The 26693-nt window shown below is 39.6% G+C and overlaps 1 protein-coding gene across 1 annotated transcript; it reads left to right on the top strand.

Moving 5' to 3' along the window:
• Positions 1 to 363: 363 nt before the first annotated feature.
• Positions 364 to 26105, top strand: hoxd3a (homeobox D3a). Its single transcript, XM_028806241.2, is given in 4 exon segments — positions 364 to 441; positions 10068 to 10479; positions 10481 to 10604; positions 25086 to 26105. Coding segments are annotated over 3 exon segments (1185 nt in total). The 5' UTR covers positions 364 to 441; positions 10068 to 10167; the 3' UTR covers positions 25835 to 26105.
• Positions 26106 to 26693: the final 588 nt, after the last annotated feature.

Raw genomic sequence — 26693 nt, 5'->3', positions numbered from 1 at the left:
AGATAGATAGATAGATAGATGACATAATTTGAGAGTATGCATATGCAAATCAGCACTAAACTACTTGAAGTAGAGCCCGTTTGGGTTTTTTGTTTTCCAGCTTAGAGTAGCTATGTATGTTTAATTCTCATTTTTTACATAAGAAGGTGAAAATTTCTGAAATTTCTTAAGAAGGGTTCCATTTGCTAGGCCACTGTCAGCTTAAACCACAAAATGAGGTTAAGAGGAGCACATGGTATAAAAGAGAAGAAAAGTTAAAAGTTACAAGTCCACCCAAATTCAATTAACAAACAAGCCCTTTGTGCATGGCTGCTTTGATTTGCCGATAATGTCTTCCCATTTCTCTCTTTTCTTATTTTACAGGCTTAAGTTGTACCGCTCCAAGTAATGTAAACAGCGTAAAGGAAAGAGTAAAAGCCTCACCAAACATATGCTATTGTGGTAAGTTTTTATTTTTGTTATTATTATTTAAATTATTGCAAAAATAAGACATACACAGATCATGTTATATATTAATTTCGGTAATGGAAAAACAATAGAACGAAACATAATTCTACAGAAGACAATGATTTAGCCATTTAAAATTAAAATTTGTTTAATGTTATAGCCTCAGAATTGGAGCAAAATGTATTCGGTGAGTTTGAGAAGAGGTAAAGGATCCAAATGGGCTTTTTTTTTTGGTTAAATGGTCGAAAACATCACATCTGAAGAGCGCAGATAATCCCAATTGGCGTTACCCCGTCCACTTGGCACAACAAACGGCTCTTCGGGCGGCTCCTGGAGTCTCCAGAATTTCATTTCGATTTTTGCTTCCTCTCGTGAGGTTCATCACTTGCTGTGTGTTTATTTTCTTCAGCCGCTTCCCATTTCCAGGAATCATGCCAAGCTTGCATTTTATTGCTTTTATTTTTGCATTACTACACATGTGCTTAGCTGCTGACTTCCGAAATACTGTTAAAATGATATCCATAATAATAATAATAATAATAATAATAATAATAATGACCTCGCATGCCAAATAGAGATGTTCGTTTAAGCTTATAAGATTTCTAAAATATCCAGAAAGCACACGAGAATATTAGTTGACGTAGAAACACCATTTTAAGGTTAGTTTCATTAATGTTTTACCACGTTTACATATAGGACATCCTTGAAAAAAAAATCTCTCTCTCTCTCTCTATATATATATACATACATACATACATACATACATACATACATACATACATACATACATATTGCATTAACGGTCACATATAAAATCGTTCGATTAAAGAAATAAAAGGAAAGAAAATAAAGGAAAATTCGGAATAAATATTTCTTAATTCTCCGCAGATATGAAGAACTTGCCAGAGTGCCTTAGTCTCATAGACTACAGTTTACTTGGAAAGTAAGGCGTCGCCATCTTCGATCCCGAAAAAGCGTTTCTTATCCACCATACAGATAATCCATTACAGGACACCGTATAAAAGATAAATAAATCTCCCGTTTTTCGAGATGTGAGCAGCCAGAGACATAAGCAGGGCGAAACGAAATTACACATTGTGTTACGAGTCGGTCTTCGTGAGCTTTATATATAAAGTTTCCTTCCAGGCTGGTCAATGAGAACTTGCGGAGTAGGGGATTCTTTTGCCGGCCTTCCTCCTACGCGTTGCCTGCTTTACACTTCTGAAGGTAACAAGTCTTGGGAAGTGTTTTTCTTTTCATTCGTTAGTGAAGCGTTTATGACCATAACACTAGCAGTCATAAATTTTACCGCAGCCCACAATGACAGGTGCATTGATATGCGCTGCAAGGAAGGACCTGAGACCGGAATAAAGTAGCCTACTGTATTCAGCTAAGCCACTCTTCAAAGCCATCGCTCATGCTCGAAATAGACTTAATTTTTTTTAAGAATATAAATCGAAACTTTGGGCAGCTCACAATTCAATGCATAAAAATGAATTTTGGGTTTTATATTCAGCTACTACACTTTGTTCCTTTTGCAGTACCCCACTCCATGAGCTACACTTTGTTTGCTTGAAGCTTGCCATTTTTATAGAGAAACGTTGAAAATTAGGACCAAAGTGACACTTTTTAGCCCAGAGTGCTAGTTTTAAAAAGAGTTCCAAACAAAATATCGAGGGTAGGCCTTGTGATTAGGAAATAAGCTCTGGTTGACACCGCAGAAACAGTGCATGTAATATTATATATGTTTATTTGTGTTGGGAGAGATCTGAAAAAACAGGGTCCCAGAAACAGTTGACTATTGTCTAAGTGATTTATAGTCTGCCGTTGTTTTTTAAAGTTCAAACAAAGTTCAGACAGATGCCCACATTTAATTATAAAATACATTTGCATTTTCTTTTTTCTGTTTTAGAACCATCCGTGGTCTCATTTCATGTTTAATATTTGTAGATATTAGAGTCTGAAATCTTTAAATAAAAAGACTTTTTTACTAGCTATGTTTGTCGCAAATAGGCAGGGACGTTGCTAACCCACTGCTTTACTTTGAAAAAATATAAAATTTATATTTTAATAATATGATGTGACATATATAGCATTGAATCATTTGAAAATATTTAAAAATAGTAAATGAAAGCTGTAATGGTGAATTAATTTTTTAAAATTCCATTATCCATGAAAGCCTGAAAGGAAATAAAAATAAAAGTGTTTTTTTTTTTTTTTTAAACAATATTTTTCTCCAGGCTTATTTGTGATATTCACTGTGTAGGCCCCCAGCCTATCAGAGAAATAAAGAAGCTTCTGGAGCTTCAAGCTGCTGATTCAGGCATTTTGCTGGGTGTCTTCAAACAAAGAATAGTTAATGGGCTCAAGTTAAAGTTTAACTAATTTGTTTCTATCCATTGAAAGTACATAAAAGAAAGAAGCTTGTGAGAACCGATTAGAGAAACACATGCCAAGTTAAAGATTACTGATTCATTGATTATTTAAACAAAATAGAAAAGTTATTTCTTTTGTAACTATAGGAAAACTCAAAGAAATCCTTAAGAATCACGTTTATTATACCGTAATAGCTTGAAAGTATGTCGATGGCGCCTTTCAAAGTGTTTTGTATCACTTGTAAAAAAACAAAAAAATATTCATATATATAGTCCAAATAATTATATATATATTTCATTTAATAGAAAAAAGGAGAAATTAAAAATATAAGCTGACCCTGCTGTTTCCAGCCTTTGACTGACCATTAGTTATTCCACCATTTCTACATATCATTAGATGACATTGGATTCCTGCTCATTGTAAAGACTCTCTTTAGCTGATCAATTGAATAATACACAATACAACACAGCATACTAGCAGAATGCACTTCACGTTAAATGATATTTTCATAAATTTGTGAATTTCTTAGGAAAATCAAGCTGTCAAAAGGAATGCAGTATTAAGCTCATGTGTTACCATGCGAGATTCAGTACAATTAGGATAGACCTAATCATACAGGCCTTGTACAGTGATAAGTAAAATCATATTTTTTCAGTGTGGCATAGTGGTCACGGCTTTAAACTTCAAACCCTGAAGTTGTGCATTCAGATCCCATTACTTGCTATGTGTGAACGTGAGCAACTCACTTCGCCTGCCTGTGCTCCTAAAACAAAAGAAATGGAGCTAATAATAAGTGTCAAACTTTGGAAAAAGGTATCAGCCTAACAATAATAATAATTTCCTCCTATAAAGTGAAATTTAAGCTTTGGCAATGATATAGCTTTAAATTGGGTCAATAAGGCTGATTGGTTGTGGGTGTCTGATTTGTAAAATCAGCATCTGATCCAGGGCTGGTTCCTGCTTTTTTCCTTGGATCCCTATAAAAGTGAACAGGAATAAGTGTGTGTATGTATGTGTGTATATAAATATATATATATATATATTAGGTGGATTGGCGATTCTAAATTGGCCCTAGTGTGTGCTTGGTGTGTGGGTGTGTTTGTGTGTGTCCTGCGGTGGGTTGGCACCCTGCCCGGGATTGGTTCCTGCCTTGTGCCCTGTGTTGGCTGGGATTGGCTCCAGCAGACCCCCCGTGACCCTGTGTTCGGATTCAGCGGGTTGGAAAATGGATGGATATATATAGTTGAGGGCGGCACGGTGGTGCAGTGGGTAGCGCTGCTGCCTCGCAGTTGGGAGACCTGGGGACCTGGGCTCGCTTCCCGAGTCCTCCCTGCATGGAGTTTGCATGTTCTCCCCATGTCTGCATGGGTTTCCTCCGGGTGCTCCGGTTTCCTCCCACAGTCCAAAGACATGCAGGTTAGGTGGATTGGCGATTCTAAATTGGCCCTAGTGTGTGCTTGGTGTGTGGGAGTGTTTGTGTGTGTCCTGCGGTGGGTTGGCACCCTGCCCGGGATTGGTTCCTGCCTTGTGCCCTGTGTTGGCTGGGATTGGCTCCAGCAGACCCCCGTGACCCTGTGTTCGGATTCAACGGGTTGGAAAATGGATGGATGGATGGATAGAGTTGAATTTTTGTTTTTTGTATTAAATGATTCAACATTCAGGCCTTAATACTGAAAATCACCTGAACAGCTTTTGCTTTTGTTCATAGAATCTATCAAACTATGCATCCATAAAAACATACAAAGAATATAAGAAATTTACCATAGGTGAGGAGACCATTCAGCTCATTTGTTGCTTGTTTGTTTAACTAATAGCAAAGCTGTTCTCATATCTAATCTAGATCTTCTAAGAGGTTGTCAAGGTTTCTTCTTTAGCTCCATGTCTCTGTAGTTTTGCTCCAGATTCTCACAGATCTTTGATCAGAACAGAATATCTTTTATTGTCATTGCATTGATGCCTTGGGTGTGAGGAGGATGGACAGGATTAGAAATGAGGATATTAGAGGGTCAGCTCAAGGTGGATGGTTGGGAGACAAAGTCAGAGAGGCGAGATTGTGTTGGTTTGGACATGTGCAGAGGAGAGATGCTGTGGAAGGAAGGTCCATAGGACCACCAAGACATAATTCATGTGTGTGAATGAGAGGGAGGTCAGTGGAATGGTGAGGATGCAGGGAGTAGAGTTGGTGAAGGTGGATGAGTTTAAATACTTGGGATCAACAGTACAGAGTAATGGGGATTGTGGAAGAGAGGTGAAAAAGAGAGTGCAGGCAGGGTGGAATGGGTGGAGAAGAGTGTCAGGAGTAATTTGTGACAGACGGGTATCAGCAAGAGTGAAAGGAAAGGTCTATAGGACGGTTGTGAGACCAGCCATGATATATGGATTGGAGACGGTGGCACTGACCAGAAAGCTGGAGACAGAGCTGGAGGTGGCAGAGTTAAAGATGCTAAGATTTGCATTGGGTGTGACGAGGATGGACAGGATTAGAAATGAGGACATTAGAAGGTCAGCTCAAGTTGGGAGACAAAGTCAGAGAGCCAAGATTGTGTTGGTTTGGACATGTGCAGAGAAGAGATGCTGAGTATATTGGGAGAAGGATGTTAAGAATAGAGCTGCCAGGCAAGAGGAGAAGAGGAAGGCCTAAGAGAAGGTTTATGGATGAAATGAGAGAGGACATGCAGGTGATAGGTGTGACAGAGCAAGATGACGAGGATATGGAAAATGATGATCCACTGTGGCAACCCCTAACGGGAGCAGCCGAAAGAAGAAGAAGAAGATTGAGAACAATACAACGAGATTTAAAGAAGTGCTTTCTGGTTTCAGTCCTTAATGCACTTCCTCTTAATTTCCACTAGTGTCCTTTGAGGACGTGATTCGCCGTTCAGCTATTAGAATTCTACTGGATCTACTTTATCAATGATTTTGAGTGTTTTGATGACCTGGATTAAGTCCCAGCACAGTCTTCTCTGCTCCCTCCATCAGTCATGAACCTGCTTAATCGAGTTCAGGGTTGCGGGGGACAGGAGTCTGTCCTGAAGAGTACTGAGAACAAGGCAGAGAGCAAACACTAGATGGAGGAATGCCAGTTTTCCACAAGACACACTCGGCACAACTTAACCTGAGTTACTACTTAACTTAACCTGAGCACACTCTTTAATCAGGTTCTTTAGTGGCATTTTATGGTCCTTTTCTGGATTGTATGGTTCCTTATAAAACTATTGCTTGGACCAAGCACTATTTCATTCTGGGATGGGATTGCCACATAGGAAGTTGGTTGTTTGTTCTTTGAAAAATGTCTTAATATGTAGAAGAAACCTGAAATCTATCATTTATGGCAGACTATCTAGCAGGAAACTAACAGGTTAGGTAAAACCTGGACTCACCCTGTGTTACTCGTCTCTTCCCATCTGTTCATGGTTATTTACAGTAGATAAATAAAGTTCTTTCTGGAACATTCTTGTGGATGGGTCTTTTTGGTACCAGAAATGGTTCTCATATGTCATCGCATTGAAGAACCACTCTGGCTCCTTTATTTTTAAGAGTGCAGATCCTACACTACTGGGGAGGGTTCTTTGAATATGAAGTTCTTTCTTTGAAAAATTTCCGCATATGCAGAAAAAAAACCCTGAAATATTTAATTTATGGTAGGCTACCTAGCAGGACACTAATAGATTAAAAAAAAATGAACTTAGCCTTTGTTATTGTATGAAGCACCACATGAAGGAACACATTGGTCTTTCACAAATCATCTGCTCATGGTTACTAACTACAGTATGTGGACCCTGTTATGGATCTAAATAAATAAAGGTTCTTTCTGGAACCATCATGTGGATGGCTCTTTTGGGAACCAAAAATGGTTCCTCTATGGCATTGCTCAGTGGATCCACTCTGGCACCTTTACTTTTAAGGGTGTAATTGCATAGTGGGTTGTGTTAGGACTATTTCTTGGCAAAGAACCATTTCATTCTGGGTAGGCTTCTTTGTCTATAAAATTAGTTCTTTTTGGCTTTGAAGGAGTTCCTAATATGTGGACCAAACAGAAATCTTCTATTTATAGAAGGCAACCAAGCAGGATATTGACATATCAAGAACACAGGAACTTAGCCTGTGTGATCGTATGCAGTGAGTGTCCTTTTAAAAAACGTGTGGTATTTCATAAATCTGTTATCATCTGTTTAGGACTATTTATGGAGTCTGCTACGGATCTAAATAAGGGGTTCTTTTTGGAAACTTCATGCGGATAGTTCTTTTGGAAACCAAAAATAGATTCCCTATGGCATTGCTCTGAAGAACTGCTCTGACACTGTTATTTTTAAGAGTGTAGAACATAAACTTCAAAGACAATGTAATCAGGCTGATATTCTTGCTCCGTATTCTACATCTGTGAGGCCACAGTACTAACAACATCTCCATTATGCCGCCCTCTTTAATTTACTAACATAACAAACCAATTAAGGGTGGCAGGGGTTCAGATCCTATATTGGTAGTACTGGGATTGAGGCAAGAATAAACTGTGGATGGCATTCCAGTCCAGGCTCACCCAAATGCCCACATTGGCTAACTGTTAATGGCCAATCAGCGTAATACACACATGTGTCTTAGATGTGGAAGGAAGACTGGAGTGCCTGGAGAAAAACCAACACCAACAGAAGGAGATCATGTAAACGCTACATAGATAGTGAAACGACACACCACATTCAAACCCAGGACTTTGAGGTGGTGATACTTCAGTGCTAAGCACTACGCCATTGCATCGGCATCTTTGTTTTAATACAATAATTACTACTTTGTAACATCATCTTGATATAACATTTCATAACATTGTCAAACCCACTTAACAGAAGACTCTACCCAACAATAATATTTTTATATGTTACTTACCCCATGTAGTTTGATGGCTGAAAAAGATTGTAGACTCATGTGTTCATAGAAGATGGAGATAGCAATGTTTCTGATAGAACAGACATCTATGGTGTGCAACAACTGACTACAGCAAAGAAACTTCAATTGCATGCTGGTATATTACTTTAAACAGAATACTGCCAGTAATTTGGTTCCACTTCAAGCACTGATTTCGGACACCATAGCCTATCCCAGCAGCATTAGGTAAAAGACTGGAACAATCTCTTGACGGAATGCCATTACATGACCTTGAATTGAATTAAAAGAATACTCCACCCAAAAATAACATTCTTTGTATATGTTACTAACACCTTGTAGTTTGTAGTGAACAAAAATGTTAATGTTATATGTACATAGAGAATGGAGATAGCAAAGTTTCTGGTAGAACAGACATCTATGGTGACCAATGCTGGTTTACAGCAAACAATGAAAAACTGTCCATGAAAAAAAATCCCAGTATCTCAAGTCAACCAGTTGTATGCTGACAATGAGCAAAACACATGCCTTTTTTTGTTAAAATATGGTGAATAAATAAGTCCGGAAAGTCAGAGCAGTGCACACAGAGATAACAAGTTCAGATGGGAACGAGACAGATCCTCAATTGAAAAGTATCGTCCTATGTAAACGCATTTCCGCTGTGTGTACTGCTCCCATTTTTCTGGAAGTATTCATTTGAAGAAAAATGCATGCATTGGAATGACTTGATGCTCATTCTATCAGAAGGTTTGTTATCTCCATTCTCCATTAAAACATGAAATTAAAACTTTTTTCGGCAATCATTGCAAACTGTAGGGGGTAGGCAGGGCCGGATTTATATGAAAAGAGGCCCTAGGCTATTCCACTTATGAGGCCCTTTCACCTTCCATTTTTAAGTTTGTAAATTACATGAGAGATAATAAAATTTTGCTTACAATTTGAATGTAGGCCCCTCTTGATCTTGAGGCCCTAGGCTGAAGCCTAGTTAGCCTATAGGAAAATCCGGCCCTGGGGGTAGGTAACCATCATTTTTAGACAAAGTAATCTTTAAATACAATTCAGGGTCAGACACTGACACTCTGTCCAAATATGATGGTATCAACATTCTGCCCAATTCTGATGGCAGGCCTGACCTAAAGGGAGCCATGCCCTTGGGGTGCCTTGAGCCCCCACCCAGGTCTTGAGATGAGTACTTGTCAATTTCAAATGTGATTACGAGGGCACCGATCTCCAAGGGGACCCCTCCACATGTTGATTTTATATTAATTTGTGAGGGCTCCGAACTCCCAAACACTTTCCCACACTCGCCAATTTCTTATTCATTTCTGAGGGTGCCAGTCTCCAAGGGGAACCCAAACTCATTGATTTAATATTCATTGGCATGGGTGCTGAACTTCAAAGGGATCTCCCTTGCAATTTCATATTCATTTGCCAGGGCACAAAGGGGTCACTCCCCACTAGTCAATATCATATTCATTTGTGAGGGTGTCACTCTCCAAAGGGTCTCCCCGCTCGATGATTTCATATTCATCTGTGAGGATGCCAATCTTGAAAGGGCCCCCCACTTCTGCTCGTCAATTTCATATTCATTTATGAGGGCGCTGATCTCCACTCCTCCTTCACCAGTTTCAGTTACAGATCCAAACATGCAGATCTACACAGGGACTCTTTTGGATGTCTGTTTTTGGGCGCTTGCAACCAACACTGCCTAGGGGTGCAATGTACCCTTGAGCCAGTTACTGGGATAGGTCCTAGTTCACTAAAGAATAAAATTGTTTTGCTCTTAGTCAAGGTTTGGTCACCATAGATGCGTATTCTGTCAGAAATTTTGTTATCTTCATTTTCTTTGAACACATGAGATTAAAACTCTTCCTTGTTCCTCAATACAAAGCAAATGGGGTAAATAATTAATAAAAAGAAAATCATTTTTACGTCGATTATTCTTTTATTGCAATTTAAGGTCACTGGTACTCCATCCAGTGGTGATTCCAGCTGTCTACTGAATGCTGCTGGGATAGGCTTCTGGTTTCTCCAAGCCCCAAAACTGGATTGTTAACTTACTAAAACAAAAAGGGTGAACCGTAGTGCAGTGATTAGTTCTACAGCCTCACTGCTCCAGAGTCATGGGTACAAATTCTGGCCTAGTCACTGTCTGTGTGGATCTTCCATTTTCTCCTAGGGTCCTTGTGGATTTTTCTCCAGGTTGTATTTTTTTCCCACATCCCAAGAATATTACTTTATGATACTTGATGAATCTAACTTAGCCCGGTGTGTATGAGTGTGCCCCGTGGCACCCCATTCAGGAGTTCATCATTATAGCTTCAGAGGATTTGAAAATAATGTTTACGTGCTTTTCCTTTTTTTTTCAGATTTGAAAAGCAACAAAGAGTGGAAGATTCACCCCACGTGACATAACCAGTCAATGCTTCTGGGCCAGAACTCCAAAACCCCAGAGCTGTAATAGCCAACATGCAGAAAGCTGCTTACTTTGACAATGCCGGACTGTTTGGAGGTTACTCATATCCGAAAACCGATACGTATGGCTACAGCACTAATCATCAGCCATACCCTCCTTCTAACATCGAAAATGATTTCCAAGGCTCAGTTTGTACAATACAAACACCCGCCATCAGACCCCCAAATCACAAAACTGGTGAAATGAATGGCAGCTGCATGCGAACAAGTGGCAGCCAAAGTAGCAGCCAAACCAGCAGTATAAACGAACAACAGGCACCCCCACTACCAGCATCACCGCCAAACTCAAACAGCTCCTCCTCGCAGAAAAAAAAAGTCATCATCAGGCACTTCTTCTAATCCCGTCTCGTCAGTTATTACTAAGCAGATATTCCCATGGATGAAAGAGACACGGCAGAACGCGAAACAGAAGAGCAATTGCACAACTTCAGGTACTGAGTTCAACTATTCATTTCTCATGATGACTTTTACTGTTGTAGGGCTTAATGACTTTCTAAAAAAGGGTCATGCATTATTGAGACCACCGAGCCATAAACCATAGAGATGTGTTACGGAGTGAGCATTCAGACTATACCAGTAATGCAGGGGACAAAGGTGTTGGCTTATCTCTGACAGAAAATGTGTAATTTATTCAGTGTTTCCTCGGGGATGCATTAATTGTCATTGGTGTGCTATAACAAGGCGGGCAAGTTATTACATATAAAGGTCATTCCTCAATTAGGAGGGAAAATATGTAAATATTGCCCACCAAAGGCTATAATCATTAATAAAAACACAGGATTTGTTTTCTTACTTTGCAAACTAGTTCACAAATGATCTGCTTAGAGAAACGGCAAGAAAGACGAATTACAGGCATACAGTTAACTGAGAATTTTACATAAAAATACCACAATTTGTGATATGAGCAAAGCCTCATTTTCTGTACTAGGAATAATCAAGCATCTTAATATCTACTTTTAATGAACAGACAAAAATTAAACTTTGCACTATAAAAGTTGACGTCCAAGTGACTGAGGCCTTTATGATCCCATGTCAGAATGTAGGGAACCTGTAATTTGGTAAAAGGAATTTGTACCTGATGCATCCCAAAAATGTTCAGAATAGGCGGATTTTAGACTGTCACTTGTCTTGAAGTGGGTGGCACAGTGGCACAGTGGTAACACTACTGTTTCACAGTAAGGATGCCAGGGTTTGTTTCCAGGGTTCTCCCTGTGTGGAGTTTGCATGTTCTCCCCGTATCTGTAAGGGTTTACTTCCACAGTTCAAAGACATGCAAGTTAGATGGATTGGTGATCCTAAAATGCCCCTAGTGTGTGTTTAGTGTGTGTGTGTGTGATCACCTTGCAATGGACTGGTGCCCTGTCTTGGGTTTGTTCTTGCCTTGCACCCTTTGCTAGCTGGGATGGGCTCCAGCCTCCCCTCCCCACAAACCAACCCACCCCACCCAACTGTGATCCTTGACTGGATTAAGCAGGTTAGAAAATGCCATATTTAGTCTTAAAATTATTATTACTGCTATATTAAGTATAAATATCAATTTAAAGTCTTCTTCAAATAATCAGTATACCAGTATATGTGATTCTGTATTTCTATACATGGATATATAGATGTGACAGGCATTTTGTAAAAGAGACCTATATATGAAGGGCACTGTATAATAGATAGATAGATAGATAGATAGATAGATAGATAGATAGATAGATAGATAGATAGATAGATAGATAGATAGATAGATAGATAGATAGATAGATAGATAGATAGATAGATAGATAGATAGATAGATAGATAGATAGATAGATAGATAGATAGATAGATTTTTAGTAGTGAATGGCCATCCATCTTCTGAATGGACAGGTAACCTAAATTTGTTCTCGAGGATAACAAGGCAGAAATCAATGCAGATGGGAGCAGAGAATATTCCTACAAGGAGTGGAAGATGAGTCCGCATACTAAATGGGTCAACTTCATTCAATGCTCTACAGGTTCACTATTAGAAAGATAAAACTTTATTTTATTGGACCTACACTCTTAAAAATATAGGTGCCAAAGTGGACCTTCAGAACAGTACCATAGGGGAACAATTTTTGTTTCCCAAAAGAACTATCCAAAAGAAGGTTCCAGAAAGAACCTTTATTTATTTAGATCCATAAAAAGGCTCCATAAATAAAATAGTAGCAGAGAGGTAATCACATTCAGCATTCAAGGTTCAAATGTTGCACTGGTCATTGTCTGCGTTGAGTCTTCACAAACTCCCTGAGTCTCTGTGGGTCTATGAACCAAAGATGTGCAGGCAGGGCTAATTAACATTTCTAAATTGTCCCAGTGTGAGTATAAATGAGCTCTGTAATGGACTGGCATGTTGGAAAGAGTTGGCTAATGCCTTTAGCCCAGCATTTGCTTTTACAGGTTCTGGAACACTGCAACTCTGAATCAGATTAAGTAGGACTGATATGTGTATACAGTACATAGACAGACACACACACTATATACATATGCACACACACACACACACACATATATATATATATATATATATATATATATATATAAGGGATGGACAAAAGTAAGTTTGCAGTTGTTTGTATGGAAAAAAGATATACAGGTTGTGATTATTACAATAACTTTATCAACTCAAAAGAGTGTCATAATGGCACACAGCACTTAGGTAAAATCTTGTAAGAACTCAAATTACCGGCCTCATGTACACTCAACTGGAAAACTACTTTTGTCCAACATAATATATTTGAAATGCACTATATAAAACATAGATAGATAGATAGATAGATAGATAGATAGATAGATAGATAGATAGATAGATAGATAGATAGATAGATATGAAAGTCACTACATGATAGATAGATAGATAGATAGATAGATAGATAGATAGATAGATAGATAGATAGATAGATAGATAGATAGATAGATAGATAGATAGATAGATAGATAGATAGATAGATATGAAAGGCACTACATGATAGATAGATAGATAGATAGATAGATAGATAGATAGATAGATAGATAGATAGATAGATAGATAGATAGATAGATAGATACTGTACATATAGGTATGTTGGTTAAGCAATATATACAGGTTTCTATATTGGAACATGCATTCTGTGTGTGTATATGCATATGGTTATGTCTATGATTAAAATGCATATTTTTTAGTTAATATGTGTATACGTATATAAATAGACAAGTTATAGAGTTTAGGTTGGTGCTGATGTGGTTAGTACTGCTGTCTCATGGCGCTCCAAGTTTTAAGTCCTGTGCCTGACTGATTTTTGTGGTCTCATTCAGTCAATTCAATGTCCTTGGTCCGAATCCCACGTTTGTTATTTGTCTGTGTCCAGATCTTCAAAATGCTTAAAGGCATTGATAAAGTTGATCCAGCAGAATTCTTTCACCTTAATAGTGAATCACATATTTGAGGATACCAATGGAAAATATGGGGAAGCGCATTTAGGGCTGAAGTGAGGAAGCCCTTCTTTACCTAAAAAGTTGTTAATGTCTGGAACAAACAACCAAGTCAAGGAAATGTCACCTTGCCTATGTGAGATCTTCTAGGTACACTGCTTTTCCTCCCAAAGCCTAAAAAAATGTGCATGTTAAGTTGACTGGCAATCCTTAATCTTTACTGAACAAGTGAGTGTGGACCACTGTGTGACATCCCATCTAGACTTGTTTCCTGCCTTGTGCTTATTTTTGCTAGGAAAAACTCTGGCTCATCCTGGTCCTGTAACAGTAAAAGTGATGACAGAAAATAGGTTTACAGTATGTTATAGATATTCCTTTTACCCTGAATTGGAAAAAGAAGGTGTAGAACAGAGGTGGATGGATGGATGAATGGATAGAAGAATGGAGGAACCTCATCTTAAAACTTCCTCCTAGCTTTTTGATGAAGCAGATTAGGATGGGGATCAGCAGGCCTCCTAGAGAGCAGCAATCTATGTGAGTTTACACGGCAATTCTGATGTGAATTACTTGATTTCACTTTGAATTAAAGTAACACTTTACTTGAATAAGACTTTGAGCTCCTTTTGATTTTTGTTTTAAACTACCATACTGTACTACGTTGCAACACAGTGGCACAGTGTTTGGCACTTACATCTCATGGGTCCAGCATCTGGGGTTTAAATCCTGCGCCTATTCACTGTCTATGTGAAGTGAATAATTTTCCTCTATGTCTGCATAGCTCTTCCTTTAGATTCTCTGGCTTTCCTTAAGTCTACCCTTCCCAAATAAAATAACAAAATTTAATTACATTTTTATAGCACTTTTCTAACCTACTCAAAGTGCAGTGGAGAACCATTTCGACCACCACCAATGTGCAGCAATCACCTGAATGATGTGAACGGCAGCCATTCGAACTCCAGTAAACTCACCACACATTAGGTATTAGGTGGTGAAGGGGTGAGAGAGTTAGCCAAAAAGGGAAAGGAGATGATTAGGCGGTCAAGAATGGATGTGGCCATGGAAGACACATCAGGAAACAAACTCCTTGGGATGGGGGTTGTGGGATTTTAAAATTCACTAAACCAAACTCCACATCCAAGGATCTTTTATGACTGCAGAGAATGAGAACCTTTTTTTTTACATTTCATCCAAAGGATGTAGCCAATTGTTACAGCACAGTTTCCTCATAACTGCACTGGAGCATTGAGACCCACAAACAGACCACAGGGGATGTGCCCCTGGATGGCTTCAACAACCACTCTTCCAGGAGCAACCCAATATTTTTTCCTAGTCGAGTCCATACTTGCTTAGCTTTAGGGGGATTACCTGTACGGAAGTGCAGGTGCTATGACAATCATGTGCGTTAAGTTCTCTGAAGACTCCTTATTAGTTCAGCATTGTCAGGATGGGATCCAGTCCCAACACGAACTAGACAAGTAGGTGTGTTTTGTGTATTTAATCAAGTTTAGGCTCCAGGAAACTTGTTCATTGTCTGTGTGGAGAATGCATGTCCTCTCTGTTATTGCCCAAGTTTCTGTCCAGGCATGTGTTAGGTTAATTTGCCCTCAATCCTGTGATGGACTATCAGCCAATCCAAGAATGTCTTTTGTTTTGCTCCTTGGAGAACATCATGTATTATGATTATTAGGGTTGTGCTGTTTATATTGAGTCATGCTATAAGCAATGATGCACCATGGTGCAGATTAGTGCCACAATGTTTAGCAGTGCTGAAAAGACCATTGGAGACCTGGGAAGTGGTCATGGCTAATAAGTTATATGGTGTTTGCACTTTCTCCTTTGTCTTTAGGGGCAGTGCACGTGTATTCTGATTTGTATCCGCATTCAAAAACATGCAGGTTAGGAATGATCAACTGACAGTTTGTGTGTATGTGTGTGTGACTGTGCCTCGTGACCGACTTGTACACTGCAAAAAAAATGAAATCTAAGCAAGTGGAAAAGTATTTACAGTCATATGAAAAAGTTTGGGAACCCCCCTTAATTCTTTGGATTTTTGTTTCTCATTGGCTGAGCTTTCAAATTAGCAACTTCCTTTTAATATATGACATGCCTTATGGAAACAGTAGGATTTCAGCAGTGACATTAAATTTATTGGATTAACAGAAAATATGCAATATGAATCATAACAAAATTAGACAGGTACATAAATTAGGGCACCCCAACAGAGATATGACATCAATTCTTAGTTGAGCCTCCTTTTGCAAATATAACAGCCTCTAGACGCTGTCCTCCTGTAGCCTTTGATGAGTGTCTGGATTCTGGATGGAGGTATTTCTGACCATTCTTCCATACAAAATCTCTCCAGTTCAGTTCAATTTGATGGCTGCAGAGCATGGACAGCCTGCTTCAAATCATCCCATAGATTTTCGATGATATTCAAGTCAGGGGACTGTGACAGCCATTCCAGAACATTGTACTTCTTCCTCTGCATGAAGGCCTTTGTAGATTTTGAACTGTGTTTTGGGTCATTGTCTTGTTTGAATATCCAACCCCAGGGTAACTTCAACTTTGTGACTGATGCTTGAACATTATCCTGAAGAATTTGTTGATATTGGGTTGAATTCATGCGACCCTCGACTTTAACAAGGGCTCCAGTCCCTGAACTAGCCACACAGCCCCACAGCATGATGGAACCGCAACCAAATTTGACAGTAGGTAGCAGGTGTTTTTCTTGGAATACCACTGTTCTTCTTTCGCCATGCAAAGCGCTTTTTGTTCTGACCAAATAACTCAATTTTTGTCTCATCAGTCCAAAGCACTTTGTTCTAAAATGAATCTGGCTTGTCTAAGTGAGTATTTGCATACAACAAGCGACTCTGTTTGTGGTGTGAGTGCAGAAAGGGCTTCTTTCTCATCACCCTGCCATACAGATGTTCTGTTTTGCAAATTGCGCTGAATTGTAGAACGATGTACAGATACACCATCTGCAACAAGATGTTCTTGCAGGTCTTTGGAGAGGATCTGTGGGTTGTCTGTAACCATTCTCACAGTCCTGTTCATATGCCGCTCCTGTATTTTTCTTGGCCTGCCAAGTTCAAGGCTTAACGAGCTAATCCAACCAATTTGGTGTTGCAAGTAATCAGCATTGAGCAGTGACAGGCATTCAAATCAGCAAAATGACAAGGGGACCCACATTTTTGCACAGCCAGTTTCTCACATTTGATTTAATTTCATACAACTAAATACTGCTTCACTAAAAATCTTTGTTCGGAAAGCACCCCAGTACTCAGATGTTCCTAGGAAATGAAAGACGTACCACTGTTATCTTTTTTGTTGAAAGTAGAGTCAATTATTATGCAGACTGAGAGGGGTTCACAAACTTTTTCATATGACTGTATATTGTGACATTAAATCTTGTTTTCCTTATTGTAAGAATTATTGACATATCAAATAATCTGTATTTACGATTACTTAGCTTACTTTAAGAAATCTTGTCAGATAAATTTTGCTTACCCCATTGGCAGATTTGTTTTGCTAAATAAAAGAAAAGCAACTTCCATTTAAAGTGTTTTTGTCTAGTTTTTGCATAAGCATTTTTTTGTAGTGTATCCCATTTGGATCCTACCCTGTGCCAAATGCTGCTAGAAAAGACTCCTGCCATCACAGATGGCAAACTGTGGTTGACAGGTTCAGAATCTTGATGGATGTAAATGGTACAAAAATAAAATCATAGATTTTTTTGAAAGCAGAGTGTATGATACATTGTAGAAATATACATGCACAAATAGGCTCAAAAGACGATTGTTGTAAAAGAATCTGTCATTATTTAAAGAGACAGTCAGTCATTTTACAACCCACTATATCCTAACACAGGATCATGGGGGTCTGCTGGATCCAATCCCAGCCAGCACAGGGCACAAGGCAGGAACAAATTCCGGAAAAGGCGCCAGCCCACCGCAGGGCACATACACCCACACACCAAACACACACTAGGGACAATATAGGGTCACCAATGCACCTAATGTACATGTCTTTGGACTGTGGGAGGAAACTGGAGGACCCGGGAGAACTTGCAAACTCTAGGCAGGGAAGACCTGGGAAGTGAACCCAGGTCTCCTTACTGCGAGGCAGCAGCGCTACCACTGCGCCACTCTGCTGCCCAGGGACAGTCAAGTACAGCAAAAACATATTGCTTAAGGATGCAGTTATTTGGCTGAAATGCTTTCTGACATTTGAAAACATGATAGCACCCACCTTCACGCCAACAGCCGTTAAAAAGACTGACTTTACCTTCGATGCTCCCTGCAGTTCTAAGCAAAGTTTCACGCTACAATATGCTGAATGCCAAAGCTTTTATTGTTTCTGTTTTTACACATTCAACTGATTATCGAATGGATTCGAAAGCAAAATGGACAAATGCTACACACCTAGTAATCCTCACTATACATATATAAGATGTTAGTCATTTTCTAATGAATGAACAGGATTGTTGGAGCCCATCCCAGCTAGCATAAGGGAACAAGGCAGGAACAAACCCCAGACATGGCACCAGTTCATTATAGGGTGAAAACACACATACACACCCTCCCAACCACAAACACAGGCCAGTTTGTTATGGCCAGTCAACCTAAACTGTCTGTCTTTGGACTGTGGGAGGAAACTGGATGTGGTGAGCGGCTGGGGGCGGTACCCAGCCGGGATGCCCAGAAGAACCGAAGGACGGGTTACGCCTCCTCCGGACCACGAGGGGACGACCGCCCTGGTGGCTATGGGGACCACAGGAATGGAGCCTGGAAGCTCAACCCTATAGGGGCCTGTGGTCACCGCCAGTGCCTGAATGCCTGGAGAGCCCTGGTCCTCAGCACTTCCGCCACACCCGGAAGTGCTGTGGGGACGAAGACCAGGGACACCCGGAGTGCTTCCGGGTGCACAGCCGGCACTTCTGTCACACCAGGGAGTGCAGGTAGAAGTTCATTGGGAGGCACCTGGAGCACGTCCGGGTGAATATAAAAGGGGCCCCCTCCCTCCATTCGATGGCTGGAGTTGGGTGGAAGAGGACGGAGCTTGGAGGAGAGGAGTGGAGGCCTTCACAAAGAGAGGCATTGTGAAGAGCCTGGACTGTGGGTGACTGTTACGGGAGTACTGGGTTGAGTGTGTTAATTGTACATAGTGTAAATAATGAATAAATGTGTGTTGGTGCTTGAACCATCGGTGTCTGCCTGTCTGTGTCTGGGCCGCATCCCACACGGAAACCCATACAGACAATAGGAGAACATGCAAACTCCACACAGGGAGGTCCCGGGAAGTGAACGCGGGTCTCCTCACTGTGAAGCAGCAGCACTACCACTGCACCATCATGCCTTGCCAAACAGAAAAATATGTCATTATAGGACATACAATCTTATCTCTGTAAAAAGAACCTGCCAGTATTTGATCCATTTTGTTTACTTAATGTAACAAAGGAGACTGCACTTTGTTGTTTTTTTTTTGATTGATGAAACATCTGCCTCTTAACAACATAAATAAACTTATTTCTGTACCAAAATGATATACACGTAACACATGTTCTCCCCGTGTCTGCGTGGGTTTCCTCCGGGCGCTCCGGTTTCCTCCCACAGTCCAAAGACATGCTGGTTAGGTGGATTGGCGATTCTAAATTGGCCCTAGTGTGTGCTTGGTGTGTGGGTGTGTTTGTGTGTGTCCTGCGGTGGGTTGGCACCCTGCCCGGGATTGGTTCCCTGCCTTGTGCCCTGTGTTGGCTGGGATTGGCTCCAGCAGACCCCCGTGACCCTGTATTCGGATTTAGCAGGTTGGATAATGGATGGATGGATGGATATATACTCGCTATGTATCATAGTTTGCTTGCAGTACCGATTAATTTGCACAAATCCGAGAGACATGCAGCGGGCCGAGGGGAAAGGGGATGGGGCCCTCCTCACTCACGTACCAGCCTCAGGGCGTATCTTACATCCGTTTAGCTCGCGAATGAGAACTACTTAACGGATTTAGATTTGCTTTTTTTCTATGATTTGCTGAAACATTCCTGCTGATTTTGCGACTTCTCTCATTGTGTATGCTAAGAATCATAGTTTTATATATATATATAGAGAGAGAGAAAAGCCAAGCAAAATGACACCTTTTATTGGCTAACTAAAAAGAATACAATATGCAAGCTTTCGAGGCAACTCAGGCCCCTTCTTCAGGCAAGATGTAGTTGCCTCGAAAGCTTGCATATTGTAATCTTTTTAGTTAGCCAATAAAAGGTGTCATTTTGCTATATATATATATACATATATACATATATGCTATATACATATATGCTATATATATATTTGTGTGTGTATGTATGTGCTGTAATCAAAGAGGTTAGGAGCACACACTGATACAGCGCATTGGCGCACCCACCACATGATAAATCAACTCAGGATCCCCAGATTAGGACTCGAGTGCAGCCATGCGACAGGTGACACCTCAACACCACACTAGGAATGGATGGAATGGAACCAATGTGAGGTTTTTTATGGCTGCCACCAATCCCCAGGTTTTCCCTGCAGGTTGGAGGGCCTCCATGCAGGGCTGGATGCAGATTAACGTCATACCCAGAACGGAGCAATTGCAGGTTAAGGGCCTTGCTCAAGGGCACAATGGAGTTCAGTCACTTTTTTGGCGTTTACAAGATTTGAACCGGCAATCTTCCGATTGCCAGTGCAAATCCCTAGCCTCAGCGCCACCACTCCACCATGTAATCAAAGAACAGAAAACAGAAAATAATCAAAGTAAAAAGTGTTGGGGAATCAAATGGTAACCACATTTAAAAATGATGGTTGAAAAACAGGCAAAATAAATAGCACATAAAGGTGCAAAACAATTTGCATACTACCAGTGAAAACAATATATATATATATATATATATATATATATATATATATATATATATATATATATATATATATTTATATATATATATATATAGAGAGAGAGAGATAGATAGATAGATAGATAGATAGATAGATAGATAGATAGATAGATAGATAGATAGATAGATAGATAGGGGCGGTACGGTGGCGCAGTGGTAGCGCTGCTGCCTCGCAGTTAGGAGTTTGCATGTTCTCCCCGTGTCTGCGTGGGTTTCCTCCGGGTGCTCCGGTTTCCTCTCACAGTCCAAAGACATGCAGGTTAGGTGCATTGGCGATTCTAAATTGTTCCTAGTGTCTGTGTGTGTGTGTGTGTGTGTGCACTGCGGTGGGCTGGCACCCTGCCTGGGGTTTGTTGCCTTGCGTCCTGTGTTGGCTGGGAGAAAATGCAAACTCCTAACCTTGGTCTCCTCACTGCAAGGCAGCAGCGCTACTACTGCGCCACCGTGCCACCCCCTATCTATCTATCTATCTATCTATCTATCTATCTATCTATCTATCTATCTATCTATCTATCTATCTATCTATCTATCTATCAGACCTCCATGACCCTGTAGTTAGTATATAGCGGGTTGGATGACAGATAGATAGATAGATAGATAGATAGATAGATAGATAGATAGATAGATAGATAGATAGATAGATAGATAGATAGATATGTTGGGTAAGAAATATATACAGGTCTCTGTACTAGAACATGTAGTCTTTGTGGAGCTTTGTTGAGGAAGTGGAAGCTTGGTCACTTAATGAGTAAAATGGGTAAAATGAGGAGGAGTCTCTACTCCAGCGGGCACACGTGCATGACTATATAATATATACAGTATATTGCAAGGGGTACAATCAGGAAACAGTGTAAGCACTAATAATTAGGTTATATATAGTAACAGGGAAAGACAATGTTAAGAGCTGGAAGCACTTGGAAAACCCTATTTAATAGTTTAGGTGCATGCACTGGTAGCGTGTTGTCACCCACCACACGATGAACTACTTGGATATATATACTATAATATATTCATACATATACTAGACATCCCCTGCTGCTCCACCCGTGTAGTAGTGAAACAGGACAATGAGGAGGGCCCTGCCTGGTTCCCCACTCCTGAGGGCCCACTTCCCGCAGCCTCTGTGTTGGATTAGCATGAAAATATCGGTCCTGCAAGCGAACTATGATTCTTAGCACAATGAGAGAAGTCGCAAAATCAACCGGAATGTTTGAGCAAATCATTGAAAAAAACCCGATCTAAATCCTTTAAGTTGTCCTCTCGTTCACTAGGTAAGCGGATAAAGGGAAGCCTCGAGGTTGGCGTGTGAGTGAGGAGGGCCCCATCCCCACTCCCCTCGCCCCGCTGCGTGTCTCTCGGATGCGAACAAATAAATCAGTACCGCAAGCAAACTATGATGCAAAGCACAATGAGAGAAGTCGCAAAATTAACCGAATGTTCAAGCAAGTTATAGAAAAAACCCCAATCTAAATCTGTTAAGTAGTTCTCTCTTGAAAAGTGGACAGACATACAGACAGACAAACAGACATGGGAATTTTTTATATATATAGAGATTGTAGGGGAGATCATCAAGAGGTAATGTTAGAAGTTTGGAGTGCTTGGAAACCTCTATTTAATAAGCGCATCTGGCACTAAACAGAACAAGAAGAAGGGGTCAATTGTCCAAGTGTACAAATCTCCATGGAATCTTCCCTCTCATAGGTAACACTCTCCATGAAACCAGGGTTGAGAATGATGATAGACTTCCATTCGCGTAATCTCTTAAATTGGTCACGGGGCAGGATTGTGAAACCGGGAACGTTGCCATACATCATAGTAGTGGTTTTTCTGGGCTGAGGGAAACAAAAGGGACTCAGATACGGATGGTGCAACCTGATCTTCATTCCCCATACCTGTGCTTCCAGAGCCAGTCAGTTGTGTCTTGCACGTGTGACAATATATAGAAACATACACACTTCCACACACAAATGTATAATATATATATAGCTCAAAAAGTAAAGGCAATACACAAAAAGAACACTAATATATTTCTGATTTAAAGCTGGCCATTATTTGAACATGCGTCGGTTAGAAAGTTTTCTCTGTTTTATTAAGTGTAAAAACTAATATTTGGGTACTGCAGTTCAGTTCTTTATAGTGCTGCTTCACATTTCCAGATTTCTGGAGTCCATTCTCTGTGCAATTGCTGTGTGCATGAGATTTGCGTGCTCTCCCAGGGCTTGTCTGGGTTTTCTGCAGCTACTCAGGTTTTCCATCCACATCCCTAACCTGTAAACATTAGCATTAATCTTAACTCTAAACTGGATGACACTCTTCAAAATACTGGTTCTTTAATGGTGCTTTGGGTTATGTGATTCCTCATAGAACCATTGCTTGATAAAGAACCATTGCATTCTGTGAAGAGTTTTTTGGATATGATATTGGTTCTTTGAGCTTGGATAAGGTTCCTACTATTTGGAAAAATAGAAATATTTACTATATGCTTGTCAGGCTACAACAGATCAAGGAAATGTGAACTGAGCCTGTGTAACTGTATGCAGCAAGAAATTCCTGACACACTGACACTTCACAAATCTGTTACCATCTGTTTATAGCTATTTATGTAACCTGCTAGGGATCGAAATAAATAAAAGGTTCTTTCTGAAACCTTCATGAGGATAGATCATTTAGGAACCTGAAATGGTTCCTCTATGGCGTCGCTCTGAAGAACCACTTTGGCACCTTTATTTTTAAGAATGTACTATAAGTGAGGAAGTGTATGTAAATGTGCCCTGATACAGACTTGTGTCACTTGCAGGTTAAGTTCAGACATGGACTTGACGCATCTGGCTGCTATGACACTGCACTGGATAAAGGGCTTTGCAATATTAAATAATGTGTTAAGATATTTGCTTTTAAAGTATTACAAATATATTTTGGATACCAATACTGTACTCTAGATCAGGCCTGGCTCCAAGTGGTCATTTAAATGGGCTAAGCCCTCCCCAGATATCATGTCAATCCCCGCCACCCACACTCTTAGGTATAAAGTTACTTCATCATGTCATGTTACACATAATCTTATGCCACCTCCCCCCCCATCCCCCAACTGTATTTCGGACACTCCGCCTTAATATTTTGGTCTGGAGCTCAGGCTGTGCTAGATACAACGGTAATATATCCTGAAGACTGACAACATTTATAGGATTTATTTGCTTGGCCCTGCCTGATCCCAACATTCCACACACATTATAGCAAAATTAAAAATAGCTTAAATATTTCACAGAAAAATATGAATTCAATAAAAATGTGAATAAATGAAGAATAAAGGGATACTTTTATCTTTCTATCTAAATATTCACATCGATCTATCCAAGTTATTAAAGAAGAATAATTTCGAATTTATGATCCAACTTCAAAGTCATGCCTCATTTCATTTGCTTGTACATTTACTGTAATCATTGAAAGCTTTTACTGCTGTAGGAATGCAGAAAACCTTTTGAGTTTTTGAATTAAAATTATTTTGAAAGACGCCAATGTGGTTAATTGCCTTCATTAAATGGACGATACATTGTGCTAAAATCCCGTGATCCCGCTATTTATCATTCATCCCTCCATCCATAAGTCAATTTTCAAATATGCTTATCCTGAACAAGGTTGTAGGGTAGCTATAGTCAATCCCACCAAGCATATCTACAATAATTCAAACATGCAGGTAGAAATGAACTCTTTTATTTATTTATCTGCCACTAGTTACTCCCTTTTTGACAACAGTTTTCCATTCTATCTATCTATCTATCTATCTATCTATCTATCTATCTATCTATCTATCTATCTATCTATCTATCTATCTATCTATCTATCTATCTATCTATCTATCTATCTATCTATCTATCCTGCCAACTATACTAAAATGAATATCTATCTATCTATCTATCTATCTATCTATCTATCTATCTATCTATCTATCTATCTATCTATCTATCTATCTATCTATCTATCTATCTATCTTCATCTTTCCCCATTTTATGTAGGGTCGATGTGCTTGAATAACCTTCTCCATACAGCTCCATCCTGCACTTAGTTAGTCAAACATTTTTCTACCTTTCTATCCATAAACAGCAAAAATCTCTCTGTCTGTCTATAAAAGGCCTTCCATGTATACCTGATGTACATAGATAGATAGATAGATAGATAGATAGATAGATAGATAGATAGATAGATAGATAGATAGATAGATAGATAGATAGATAGATAGATAGATCTTTATTTGCCACCAGGTGGGAATTAGGCTTTTTTTACAGAAACGTAGTAGTTAAGGATATGGACTTCAGTCCCTGAGGCTGTGGGTTCATATCCCGCTGATGACAATGTGTGACCAAGTGCAAGTCACTTCACCTGCCTGACTGGAAAAACAACAGATATGTAAGGAAATGTAACTCAAATTTTGCAAGTCGACTAGGATAAAGTGTGAGCCCAGTACTAAGTAATTATAATGTATCTATTCTTGGTCTAAACGAATGTTTTTTTTTTCTTTTTTCCGTTCCTATTATTATTATTATTATTATTATTATTATTAACAATGTATTTTTTTATTTTACAGGAGACACTTGTGATGACAAGAGTCCGCCAGGACCGGCTTCAAAGCGAGTCCGCACTGCGTACACCAGCGCCCAGCTTGTTGAACTGGAAAAAGAATTTCACTTTAACCGCTATCTGTGTCGTCCACGGCGCGTCGAAATGGCCAATCTTTTAAATTTGACTGAACGCCAAATAAAGATCTGGTTTCAAAACAGAAGGATGAAATACAAAAAGGATCAGAAAGCGAAGGGTATAATGCATTCTCCCATTGGACAATCCCCAGACAGAAGCCCCCCATTAAGTGGTTCAAATCACATTGGATATTCCAGCCAGATCTCGAACGTAAACAGTCTTAACTACGATGCTCCTTCACCGACTTCGTTCGCAAAACCGCAGCAAAACATATACGGCTTGGCAGCCTACACGGCACCACTAGGTAGCTGTCTGCCGCAACAAAAACGGTACCCGGGATCGGAGTATGAACATCATGCTATGCAAGGTAATGGCGGATTTGCTAATGCTAATCTACAAGGCAGCCCTGTGTATGTTGGGAGCAATTTTGTTGATTCCATGCCTGCTTCAGGTCCAATGTTCAACCTTGGCCATCTCCCCCATCCTTCATCCAGCAGCGTGGACTACAGCTGCGCTGCTCAGATCCCCGGAAATCATCACCACGGACCTTGCGATCCTCACCCAACATACACAGACCTGACTTCTCACCACGCACCTCAGGGACGGATACAGGAAGCACCCAAACTGACGCATCTCTAGTGGGCTGCGAAGATACTACAGTAATGGCTTCTGTATTTTTATTACCTCACTAGTCTGAAGTACTTTATAATGATGTTCCATGAAAACCAGCTGTGTATATTCATACCGAACTCCCTACTTTCAGCAGCTGTATTCCTCTGTGAGACTAAGAGAGGCCAGATAAGGAATGTCTTTGTAAGCTGACGTAGTGCAATGCGCAACATATATTATGGACTAAAAAAAACGAAAAAAAAAAACAAACAACAAAAGATGTAACAATAAAAAACAATAACATTTTAATTGAAAGGTAAGTCCTGTAGATCTGGCAACAAATAATAACTTGACAGACTGGGATTTTTATAAACAAAAGAAGTACATCTCAATTCAGTGATGTTTTGGTCTGCATTTCGTCTAACTTCAGAGAGCTTAATTTTTAAATATATATTTTGTTGTTTCGTTTTTTTATGAATGTATGAAAGACATTGAAGTCAATATATGTATCTTATCATTTTAAGGGGAAGCAACGTTTTTTGTACCATTTATTAATTTATCTTTGTCATTGTATTCCTGTGAACATTTGTAGATTTTTGATGCTACATGCATTTGGTCAGATGAAAGAATTTCCCTTTCCATTATATTTCTATTATTTAGTGAGATTATGCAGAAATAGGTGAAAGATAGTTAAAAAGCAGTTGTTCAAGTGGCTGGTGTCTGTAGTTTTTTTGTAAGGGTTAACTCTGGCAACAAAACCTGTAAATCATTACTATAGCAATTTTAAAAATGTGACATTAAACAAAGCATTTCTAAAACACGTATTTATTTAAATTGTCCGGTAATATAGAAATCTATATATATATAAATATATATAAATATATAAAAT

This window comes from Erpetoichthys calabaricus, chromosome 8 (assembly GCF_900747795.2).
Source record: "Erpetoichthys calabaricus chromosome 8, fErpCal1.3, whole genome shotgun sequence".
NCBI lineage: Eukaryota > Metazoa > Chordata > Cladistia > Polypteriformes > Polypteridae > Erpetoichthys > Erpetoichthys calabaricus.
This window is presented reverse-complemented; position numbering and strand designations above follow the sequence as displayed.